The 11929-nt window shown below is 35.7% G+C and overlaps 1 protein-coding gene across 1 annotated transcript in view; it reads right to left on the minus strand.

The window, feature by feature from the left end:
- Positions 1-1414: 1414 nt before the first annotated feature.
- AGBL1 (AGBL carboxypeptidase 1) overlaps positions 1415-11929 on the minus strand; it is a 1441949-nt gene continuing 1431434 nt past the window's right edge. Inside the window, exon 23 of the mRNA XM_007946116.2 lies at positions 1415-1610. Within this exon, the coding sequence (XP_007944307.2) occupies positions 1415-1610 (196 nt within the window). The remainder of the gene's footprint in view (positions 1611-11929) is intronic.

Here is an 11929-nt window from a genome sequence, read left to right on the forward strand (position 1 = left end):
TCCTATGTAACCTCTTCCCCAGACTTCTAACCCCCATCCCAGTAAGAAATTGCTCCCAGAGAATTTTTTTTTTTTTTTTTTAACTACTAGAAGCTCTGGTGGTGTAGTGCCTAAGACATTTGACTGCTAACCAGAAGGAAAGTTGGGTGATCTACTTCCATAGAGATAGTGCTTTGGAAACCCAAGGAGGGATTACTATAAGTCAAATCAACTTGACGACATTGAATTATTTATTTATTTATTTAGGGATTAGAATTCTTATATAGGATGCTCTGTCTTATGCATGGATATAAGCCTATGTTATTTAGTATCTACCATATGTCAAGCTGTATACTTTTGTATATCATCTCATTTAATTTTCAAAGGACTTTATGACATAGATATGCTTTATTACCATGGCAAGTATAAGAAAACTGAGGTTTTGGAGATTTAATTATGTGTCTAAATGGTCCTAACAAGAAACTGCCAAATACAGAATATAGAGCATATCTATCTGACTCTGAAATGAATGAGTGTTCCACTATGTCCTATTGTCTCTCAAATTATGATTAGTATCATGAATCCATACAGTTTATAAATTCATAAAAATCAGTGACATGTCTTATCCAGTATTGTACACTGTCCCTTAGAATCTAGTATAGCCTCTGGCCCATGCTGAGTTCATCAGTTGAATATCAAAAATGTAGACTGTTTAAAAAAAAAAAAAAAATGTTGCTCACAATTACTTAGTTGCACCGCAGGACTTTTGAGTCTCAGTGTGGGTCGTGGTTTGTGCTGGAACCTCAGAATCTGTGGTGGGGAGTTAACAGTGATAGGTAACACTCATCTGTATAAATCTAAGGAAAAGTATGGGAAAACTTAAACAACTGATTCAAATTCTGGCTAAGAAGCCAATAGGAAAGCCCAACTGCTCCTGCTTGCAGTCTGTTTCAGTGTCAAATGCAGAAACGATCTTGAGGGACTTCATAATAAACTTAAGAGAGTAGCATAGTGGCTAAAAGCACTTGACTGCTAACCAGAAGGCTGGAGGTTCAAACCCACCAGCCACTCCTCGGAAGGAAGGTTGGGCAATCCTACTTCCGTAGTGATACTGCCTTGGAAACCCAAGGAGGGGTCGCTATGAGTCAGGGCTGACTTGACGGCACATAACAACAACAACAACAACATTCAAAACACAATGGCAGCTTTCATAAGCTCCATGGGCCAACTAACAATGTAAAATATGAGTGCGGAGTAGCCAGCCTCTATGCATAGGGGAACTCAAAAGAAATCTGGAAATGGGGTAACTGAGCTCACATGGGCCTGTTTTTCATATGAGCATACACATACAACATGTGTCTCTGATGGTGGAGGAGTAATGCCATAGCTGCTAGTCCAATAGTTGTAGACACATGACTCTCTGTGAACCTGTGTGCTATGGGATGGCTTTTCCCTCCTCGTTATCTTCTTCCTCCTTGTTGAAGCCACACTCCTGGATCTGCCGGTCCAGCTCAAAGAGGATCCCTTCCTGTTGTAAGCTGCTGTCTGTATTATAATCGATCTCCTCCAAGCAAGGGGGCTCATCATCTGGTTCTGTAGCGATGCTGTTGCTGCTACTGCTGCTGCTGCATCTGCCGTAGGTTCCCAAAAGCCACGGACAGAAAGGAAAGAAAGGAAGGGAGGAAGGGAACATGGGAAGAAAAAATATAAAGAAAGAAAGAGAGAGAGAAAGGAAGAGAAAATAAAATAAGAAGTTAGTGAAAAGAAGAAACATTTCCAATTGGTTAAAACAGGAGGGTGGGGATTGTCTTCTCTGAGTTTTAATCTCAGAAGTTGCTGGTCCTTTCATCATGTTTAATGCACATTACCCTGTGTCCTCAAACATTACCTTGAGAATGGGTGTCGGGGGGGATAATATAAAAATCTGGTGGGATTCTTTTTTCCTTTGCCAGCAGAGTATACATTTCTCAGCCCTATTTTCAATCTCAGAAGATTTGGACATTTGCACATATTTATGATTTCTGGGTTATTTAGGCCAAAAACAATTAGAGAAAGCTGCTTTCATTGAGTGTATGAGAATCTGTAATCCCAGGAAAAAGTGAGATTAGAACTCAAGCACAAGAACTCAAAAGCCCCTATGTGTCCCGCTGCCATAACAAGCAGTGCTATGAATTATGCCATCTAGCTTTCCCTCATCACAATGAATACTTTATGGGAAGTAGAAAACTAACCCACATTCAATTAATTAATGAGTGTAAAGGGGAAACAGCACTTTGTTTCTCTACTGCCTCCCCATGATCTCCCTTACCTCCCTACAGTTAATTAACAAATGAAGATCCACAGGGGTGGACTCACAAGAGATAGAACAGGATGGTAGGAATGGACAACAAACATTTACTACATATTGTGAGCTGGGGAAATTTCCTCCCAAGGAGTTGTATATCTACATCATTTGCACAAGGTGTCTTCTTTCCTGAAGACTTTCTAATCACTCCCTACTTAGGACTTAGCCAATTAGGATTAGCAGCATGCTGGGTTTCCACTCTGTGATTTATAGAAGGCAAGCACTTCATAAATCAGGCAGAGCTGTTCATCCACCTGCCTCGCCATAAACAATGAAAATGGGTAATCAGCGCCATGGTTACATGTTAGTTCGGGAAATGAATCAGAGGCCAGTTTCTTAATTGTCTACTGACTGATGTGAACAGCTTCCATGCTCTCCAGGCCCACAGTACCCTAAAGTGAAAGTCAGATGGGATACTTCCTGAAAGGAAGAAATATAAACTTTGTTTTCAGATTCTCAAGGAGACCAGGTGGTACAATGGTTAAAGCCATCAGCTGCTTACTAAAAGGTTGGCAGTTTGAATCCTTCAGCCGCTCTGTTGGAGAAAGATATGGCAGTCTGCTTCTGTAAAGATTTATGGCCTTGGAAACCCTCTGAAGTAGTTCTATTCTGTCCAATAGGGTTGCTATGCATTGGAATTGACAGCAATGGAATTTGTTTGTTTTTTTGTTTCAGAGACACACAACATTAAATTGTTATCATATTTTACAGTTTGAATTGTGGGCAATAAAGTAGTTGATTAAAAGAATGTAAGTGCTAGCAGCCACAGCTATAACATGAGCTCAGTCAGTAAGAACACAGTGCCTGCAGTGCAATTGTTACCATAATAGGTAATAGTGCCATGCAAGGTCAAGAGAATGAGTTTCAATGCTGGCTAGGGATTTGGGGGGGAAAAAAGAAATCCTTTGTCTTATATGAGTTCAATGAAGTTACCTCCAGAGTGTGGACAATACAACATGAGAAAATTCATGGATATTGTCTAGCAGAGTGACTTGCAAAATAAGGGCAATTGACAAATTTTAAATTTTTTTTTTCTTTTTATGTGTGTGCATATTAAAGAAGATGGTTATTAAAAAAAAAAAAAAAAACAGTAAAGGAAGAAATGACCAAAACAGATATCAGCAGAGACTTGTGAAACTTGCTCTTGAATGAAGAGTAGCTAAAGCGGATGGATAAAATAAAAGAGCCAAACAGAAGATTTCAAAAGGCAGCTTGAGGAGATAAAGTGAAGTATTATAATGAAATGTGCAAAGACCTGAAATTAGAAAACCCAAAGGGAAGAACATGCTTAATATTTCTCAAACTGAAAGAACTCAACAAAAAATTCTAGCCTCAAGTTGCAATATTGAAGGATTCTATGGGCAAAATATTGAATGATCAAATGAAGATAGAAGGAATACACAGAGTCATTGTGCCAAAAAGAATTGGTCGATGTTCAACGACTTCAAGAAGTAGAGTGTGACAAAGAACCAATGGTATGTTGTTGTTGTTGTTAGGTGCCATCAAGTCAGACCTGACTCATAGTGACCCCTCTTTGGGTTTCCTAGGCAGTGTCACTATGGAAGTAGATTGCCCAATCTTCCTTCTGAGGAGTGACTGGTGGATTTGAATCACCAGCCTTCTGGTTAGCAGTTAAGTGCCTTAGGCACTACGCTACCAGAGCTCCTAACCAATGGTATGGAAGGAATAAATCCAGACTGCACTGAAGGAATCAGTGAAAAACAAGGTTCCAGGAATAGACAGACTACCCATTGAGATATTTCAACTAATGGATGTAGCATTGGAGATGCTCACTCATTTATACAAAGAATTACGGAAGATAGCTATCTGGCCAACTGACTGAAAGAGATCCATATTATGCCCATTCCAAAGAAAGGTGATCCAACAGAATGTGGGCATTATCAACCAATATCACACACAAGTAAAATTTTGCTGAAGATAATTGAAATGTGGTTGTAGCAATACATTGACAGGGAACTTCAAGAAATTCAATCCAGATTCAGAAAAAGGCATGGAACAATGGATGTCATTGCTGATGTCAGATGGATCTTAGCTGAAAGGAAAGAATACAAGCAAGATTTTTTACCTTTATTTTATTGATAAAGCAAAGGCACTCAACTGTGTGGATCATAACAGATTATGCATAACATTGTGAAGAATGGGAATTATAGAATCCTTAATTATGCTCATGAGGAAACTACATAGACCAAAAAGCAGTTGTTTGAACAAAACAAGGGGATACTGCATGGTTTAAAATCAGGTGAAAAGTATGTCAGTGTTGCATCCTTTCATCATACTTATTCAATCTGTATGCTGAGCAAATAATCTGAGAGATTGAACTATATGAAGAAGGATGCAGCATCAGGATTGGAGGAAGACTCATAACAACCTGTGATATGCGAACAATACAATCTTACTTGCTGAAAGTGAAGATGACTTGAAGTAATTACTGATGAAGATCAAAGACTACAGCCTATAGTGCAGATCACACTTCAAAATAAAGAAAACAAAAATCCTCACAACTAGACCAATAAGCAACATCATGATAAATAGAGAAGATTGAAATCATCAGAGATTTTATTGTTCTTGGATTCACAATCAATGCCTGTGGAAGCGGCAGTCAAGAAATCAAATCATGTATTGCATTGCATAAATCTGCTGCAAAAGACCTCTTTAATGTGTTAAAGAGCAAAGATGTCACTTTGAAGACTAAGGTGCACCTGACTCAGGCCATGGGATTTTCAATCACCTCATATGCCTATGAAAGCTTGGCAATGAATATGGAAGACCACAGAAGAACTGATGCATTTGAATTGTGATATTGGCAAAAAGTACTGAAAATACCATGGACTTCCAGAGGAATGAACTAATCTCTCTTTGAGAAAGTACAGCTGGAATGCTCCTTGGAAGCAAGAATGGCCAGACTTTGTCTTGCACAAATCATATTGTCCTAAGGGACCAGTCCCTGGAGAAGGATATCAGGCTTAGTAAATTAGAGGGTCAGCATAAAAGAGAAAGACCATGAGTGATGTGAATCGACACAGTGGCTACAACCATGAGCTCAAGGATAGCAAATATTGTGAGAATGGTACAGGACCAGACAGTATTTTGTTCTGTTGCACATAGGATCACTATAAGCCAGAGCTGACTCAGGAGCTCCTAACAATAACAACAGTGAAGAAGACAATGGTGAAATGTAGTGTTGAAGAATATCATGTATTTAGTTGTATAGGTTCATACCCAGGTACTTGCAATAGCTTTCAAAACCATCCAAATTGGTATGGCTAGTAATTTCTCTAAAGCCATTTTTATTATATCTCCTCCAAATTCAAGAACTTGCAATGCCTCTCTTATGTTTATTAATGCAATGTGAATAGTGATGAGTGGGACTTCCCTAAAAGGTCCAATTGGCAGGAGGTCGTGAGTAAAGAACAAGTCAGCCTTTCCTCCTACTTTGGAATCTGCTCCAATCACTAACTAACTTGGACCTTTCTCACTAGAGTCAAGTTGTCAGATTGTTTTATTATTCAGATTTAAGATTTCTAAAATCCTTTATTCACACAATTATTTTCCTAGATTTATAATGATCTTTCAACCTCTCTCCAATCAAATGAGGTATATCATTAAAGAAATAAATTTTAAAAACAGAAACTCATCTTCATTTCCACTTAATGATTAATCTGGTAGCTCCATTTCCTATATTTTCCTCTTCCAAAAATTAATTTTTATATATGCACTTATAACAACAACTTATTTTTTATCTTTAAGATGGTTATAATCTTATTTTGTAAAAGGTCCATGACTATGTCATATTTATATTTATTTTATTCTATGTTAGTGTTGCTATTTGTTAGCTGCTGTGTTGGCCACCAACTCATAGTTACTTCATGTATCACAGAGTAGAACTGCTCCATAATGTTTTCTTGGCTGTCATCTTAATGGAAGCAATTTTCCAAGTTTTTATTTTTTCCACAGGGCCACCAGCTGAGCCACTAGCAAACATGTGATAATAAGTAGATAAGTAGAACATATAATAAGGGTATATATAGAAAATCCTTTATTTTAGATCTCCATTTGGGGGATTATAATTTTCTTGATTCATTTTCAAAGCTTTTATTTTTGAGTTAAACCACCATTATCATGTCAGTGCACTTTAGTGCTCTGAATAAACATGTTTCAATACATTACAAATATTGTGATAAATAAAGGAATAAAAATTCATGATCAGGGACTTTCTGCTCCTGGGAAGTTAAAGTAGAAGTATTTCTACTACTATGTAACCAGAAACTCTGGATGTTACAAACAAAATCAAACCTGAGAAGTCTCTAATGAGTGGAGGGAAGAAGGCAGACTAGGTAGGGATCCTAAGACCTGAAGAAGGATATGGTAGGGATTTCCTAAATTTTTTTTTTTTGCCTCATATACTCCATACTTTATTCTGGAGAGGCTAGCAACTTGGAAATTCCAACAGGAACAGACAAAAGGAACCCCAACAAAAGTTTTCTTTAGTGAAATCATGAGGAAATGAGATCATAGCAAGAATGAAAAGTTTTAGATTATAAAATCTCTGGTCCAGCTAAACACCACAGACAAATCAATGGTTCTACTTCCATTTCTACCAACAAAAGCTGAGACTATAACAAGGTGCCTAGCAACTCAGCAGCCAACTCCGACTGAAAAGGCCAAGTAGGAAACCAGGAATTTCATCCCTACTGGGCAATAACTTGGCCACTTTTCTCCTTGGTTTTAGTATAGATCATATGAGGAGCTGGGACTTCCACACCCTCGTAGCACTAATGTGTTCTCCTGTCTGAGTGATGACAGAGAAGAACAGAGAGCTGTCACCAGAGAGCTGTTTAAAGAACATCAAGAGTCTCACAGTATAATACTCAAAGTGTTCAGGTTTCAATTGAAAATGATTCATAATACCAAAAACCAAGAAAATCAATTGATACAAACACAGAGATGACACTGATGTCAGAATTATCTGTTAAAAGTTTTAAAGCCAGATCATAAAATTGCTCCTATCTGTAACTCTGAACATACTTGAAACAAATGAAGAAAATATATCTCAGAAAAAAAAGAAAAGCAAAAAATAGAAGGTATAAAGAAGAATCAAATGGGAACTGTACAAGTGAAAACCACAATAACAGAAATGTACCCAAAAAAAAAAAAAAAAAAAAACAGCTCAGTAGATAGGCTTAACAACAGAATAAAGGGGACAAAGAAAAGAATCAGTAAACTTTGTCATAGAACAATGAAATCACCCCATCTAAATAATAGTAAAAAAGGACTGAAAGAAAATTAGTAAAGCTTCAAGATTCTTTGGGACTGCATAAAGATCTAACATTTGTTTCATCAGAGTCCTGAAAGAAGAGGAGAGATACAAAAAATATATTCAAAGGAAAAGTAACTGAAAGCTCCCTGTTGTTTTTGTTATGTGGCCTCGAATCTGCCCCAACTCATAGCGACCCCTCCTTGGGTTTCCAAGGCGGTATCACGACAGAAGTAGATTGTCCAACCTTCCTTCTGAGGAGTGGCTGGTGGGTTTGAACCGCCAGCCTTCTGGTTAGCAGTCAAGTGCTTTAGGCACTATACTACCAGAGCTCCTTCTGACGAAGAAAAAATCTTCAAAGCAGAGAGACAGAAACAACGTTTTATCTGGAGAAAAACAATTTGAGTAAGAGCAGATTTCTCATCAGAAACATGATGACTAGAAAAAAGTGGTGTGAGAATCAGCTATCAACTTAGAATTCTAAAATTTCCTTAGGGAAGAGAAAATAATGAGATTTTCATGTGGAATAAAATTTAGAGAATTCGTTGCAGCAGACCTACCATAAATGAATGACTAAAAGAAATCTGAACATAAATGTAGTAAGAAAAGAAGGAATCTTAGAACATGAGAAAAGAAGGAAGAATAACAAAAAGTAAAAATATAGTTCATTACAAAATTCCTTTTCCTCTTCAGTCATTAAAATTACATTTGACAGTTGAAGCAAAAATCTTGAAACTGTGTGTCCAGGTTTCAATTGAAATTTATATGGTTCTTATGTAAATATTTGTAATAGGGTAAATATTTAAGATAATTTATAGTAAATGGGGGAGGGCAAAAGGAAGGCACACTTTTACACCAAAAATGAACCCCTTTGCTATTGAGTTGATTGCAATTCGTAGCAACATTATAGGACAACGTTTTCAAGGCTGTAATCATTCTAGCATCAGGCTTCCACATTTTTCTCCTGCAGAGTGGCTGGTGGGTTCAAATTAGAGCAACCACTAAAAATGTTATTCCAACAGATGCAGTCAAGACCCTATAGATAAACCAAAGTGTAATTTGGAAAAATATCCACTCATATGAAAATAGGATAGGGAAAATAGAGAACTAAGACAGGGAGAGAGAAAAAAGAAAGACTTAATTGTAACAAATAAAAAAGAACATTAAATGTAAACTGAATGAATGAGGCATTTAAAAGACAGAGATTAGCAGTTTGGATTTTTTAAAAAATAATATGACCCAACTCTACGCTATCTACAATTCACTCACCTCAAATGTAATCAAGTAGGTAGGTTGAATGTACAAGGATCGAGAAGATACAACATGCAACCATTAATCAAAAGAAAGCAGGAGTGGTTATGTTAGTATCAGATCAAATACACTTTAGAGCAAAAACAGTAACCAATGATAGAAAATGGCTGTACATTATGGTAAAGGATCAATTCACCAAGAAGACATCGCAATCTTATAGTTTATGTATCAAACAACAGAGCTGCAGAGTACATATAAAGCATAAATGTATGTGTGTTTCTTCAAGCAACTTGGAAGACATGGTATTATTGTACTAATTTTAAATTGATGAAATTTGAGTCTTGGGTTAAGACTCCCTAAGAAGTTGAATGGATCAATGATAGAATTAAGAATCAACCCTGGCCCTATCTGACAGCAAAACTAGGACTCTCAATTATCGTTCTATTCTAGGGTTTTTAAATCTCAGAACTATTGACATTTTGGACAGGATAATTCTTAGTTTGGGAACGAGAGGGGTTGTAATATGTAGTGTAGGATGTTTAGAAGCCTCTCTGGACTTTACTCACCAGATCAGTAGCAAAACAATGCTTCAGTTCTGATAATGAAAATTGTCTCCAGACATTGCAAAATGTCCCCTAGGGGGCATAATTGTTTGGTAGAGAACCATTGCTTTATAGTGCTTAATGCCCAAGAAAGCCTTTATAAGGGCGACCTGAATAAATGTTAATTGAACTCAATAAAAGTAAACTTTGGGAAGGAGGTAATGTGATATAAGTGAAAAATGCTTACGGAAAATTCCTGATTAAATAAGAATACTGTGATAGAGAAGCAATATATATCTAAGAATAGAAGGCATTTTTCTCAAATATGATGGAAAGTATCAATAAAAAATGAAATGCCAATCTTGCCAATTTATATAATTAAATTCGACATTTAATTAAATCCTAATCAAAATACCAATAGCCACTATAATCATCTATAATATAATAATCTATATCTATTACAGATTATCATCTACAATATATTAATCATGAGACATTACTGGATTTCTGTTTAAAGTCAAGACAAATATCCTTCTGTCAAATTCTACCACCATTAGTTATCATTTTTGGGAAGTCCAAGTCCATAAAATTTGTCAAGAAAAAGTAGAAAGTTTAAATATATTAAGATGTGAATAATACTGTTATTTCTTGATTCTGTTGTTGGGTACATGAAAAACACAAGAAAATGAAAATAAATGTAGAATTCAGTTCTAGGCTTGATATTAAGTCATCTCTGTGGCTGAACTTTCAATCAAACAACAGACAGGCCTTTAAGAACACCACCACCAGGGAGGTAGTACTCATTAGAACAATCAACCATATGAGATCAAAAGGGTGGTATTTGCTCAAGGATAGGTAGAACTAATAAAGCAGGAAGGGATAGGAAAGACAGACAAATGGAGATGGTAAATAGATGGAGGAAGTGGGAAGAAAACTGTTACTTTGTGGGGGCTGCAATGAATGTCATACAAGGTGGTTGAATTATTGAATAGGAACCCAATTTGCTCTGTAAACTTTTGCCAAAATCACACATAAAATAATGGAAATAATAATTTTAAAAATTATAGAAAAAAAATAAAAGTGCACTGAGATGATCAGTCATAGAGTTGTCATTTGTGTACTAAGTAGTTAAAATTTTAATGTTAAAAAGAAGATCCCACTTACAACATAACCAAGATACGTAAAATATAGAGTAATAAAGCTAGCAAAAATACGTAGCCTCATATGGATAAAGTACTGATTTCACTATGAGGCATAAAGTAAAAAATAAATATGACAAAAATCACAAATTGTTTTCAAATGAATTTATATATTTAATACTATTATAAGAATTTGAGGAAAAGTTTCTAAATATGTCTGGAAGACTAAAACAACACCAACAAAACAATAACAAGAAAAATGACTTGCAATTAGTTTTTAAAAAAAATTAAGACAAGGGTAATGAAGGAGTACTTTTTCTACTCATATTAAGATACTTTGTTAGCAGTGTGATACTGTTGAAAGAATACATAGATAGTTCAATAGAACAGAAAATTGGAGATGAAGACCCATTGCGTATACAAATCATTGGATTATCAGAGAGGCATGAATCTTCAAATAGGATAACTGCAATGATTTTGACATGAATTCAAGTTACAGCACTACCTCCAAAAATGATAAAAAAAAATTAATTCTAAATGGCTTGAAAAAGTTAGGAAAACACAATATAGAAATACTGAAAGAAAATATAATTGGGGTTTCTGATAGAGGTCTTTTTAAATTTGACACCAAAAACAAAGTAATTGGAAAATTTCACCCCTAATTATTAAAAAATAAAAGAAAAGTTTAAAACCTGGGAAACAAGTTGGAAAAAAAGTAGTTTTAGAAAAAGAAAAGAATTTGCAAGGTAATCACAATCAAATGCTTATTATATAAATATTTTGAGAATTATAATAGAATTTAAATACATTAAAAAATTCAAAGTCATTCTTACATTAAGTGAAATAAGTATAAATTAAAATGTTAACATACCATTTTTCATGCTTAAAATTGGCAACAACAAAAAGAAAGTGAAAAGTTTATTATCAGCTGCATTAGAAAGGTTCTAGGTAACCATTATCTTTGCAAGCTGACAAAGGTTGGCACAGTCTTTTTATAGGATAATTTGGCAACATATATCAATATATTAAAAAACAAACAAAAAATACAGTCTTCCACTGTTCAGCATCTAATGAACAACAAAAGTTGCACAGAGAAATTTGTGTACCAGGAAGTTCCTCCCAGCATTGCTAATAGAAAGAGAATGATGCAATTAGAGAATTCTGATAAAACATGAGGAGAAATTGATATCCACTCTACTTTCTTTCCTGAATTCAAAAGAAATAGGGAGGCGGGGCAAGATGGCGGACTAGGCAGAAGGATTGCACAGACCCTCTTCAACAAAAAAAAGGGAAACCAATAAATACAGACACAGAAGATAATCTTGGACCCCTGAGCCTTGAAGGAAAGGATGCAGATTTGGACTAAACCCCAACTAGCAGAAGAATTTGCGTGAAAATA

The sequence above is a fragment of the Orycteropus afer genome, unplaced genomic scaffold, assembly GCF_000298275.1.
Source record: "Orycteropus afer afer isolate SDZICR_OR568_19922 unplaced genomic scaffold, OryAfe1.0 scaffold00150, whole genome shotgun sequence".
Classification (NCBI taxonomy): Eukaryota; Metazoa; Chordata; class Mammalia; order Tubulidentata; family Orycteropodidae; genus Orycteropus; species Orycteropus afer.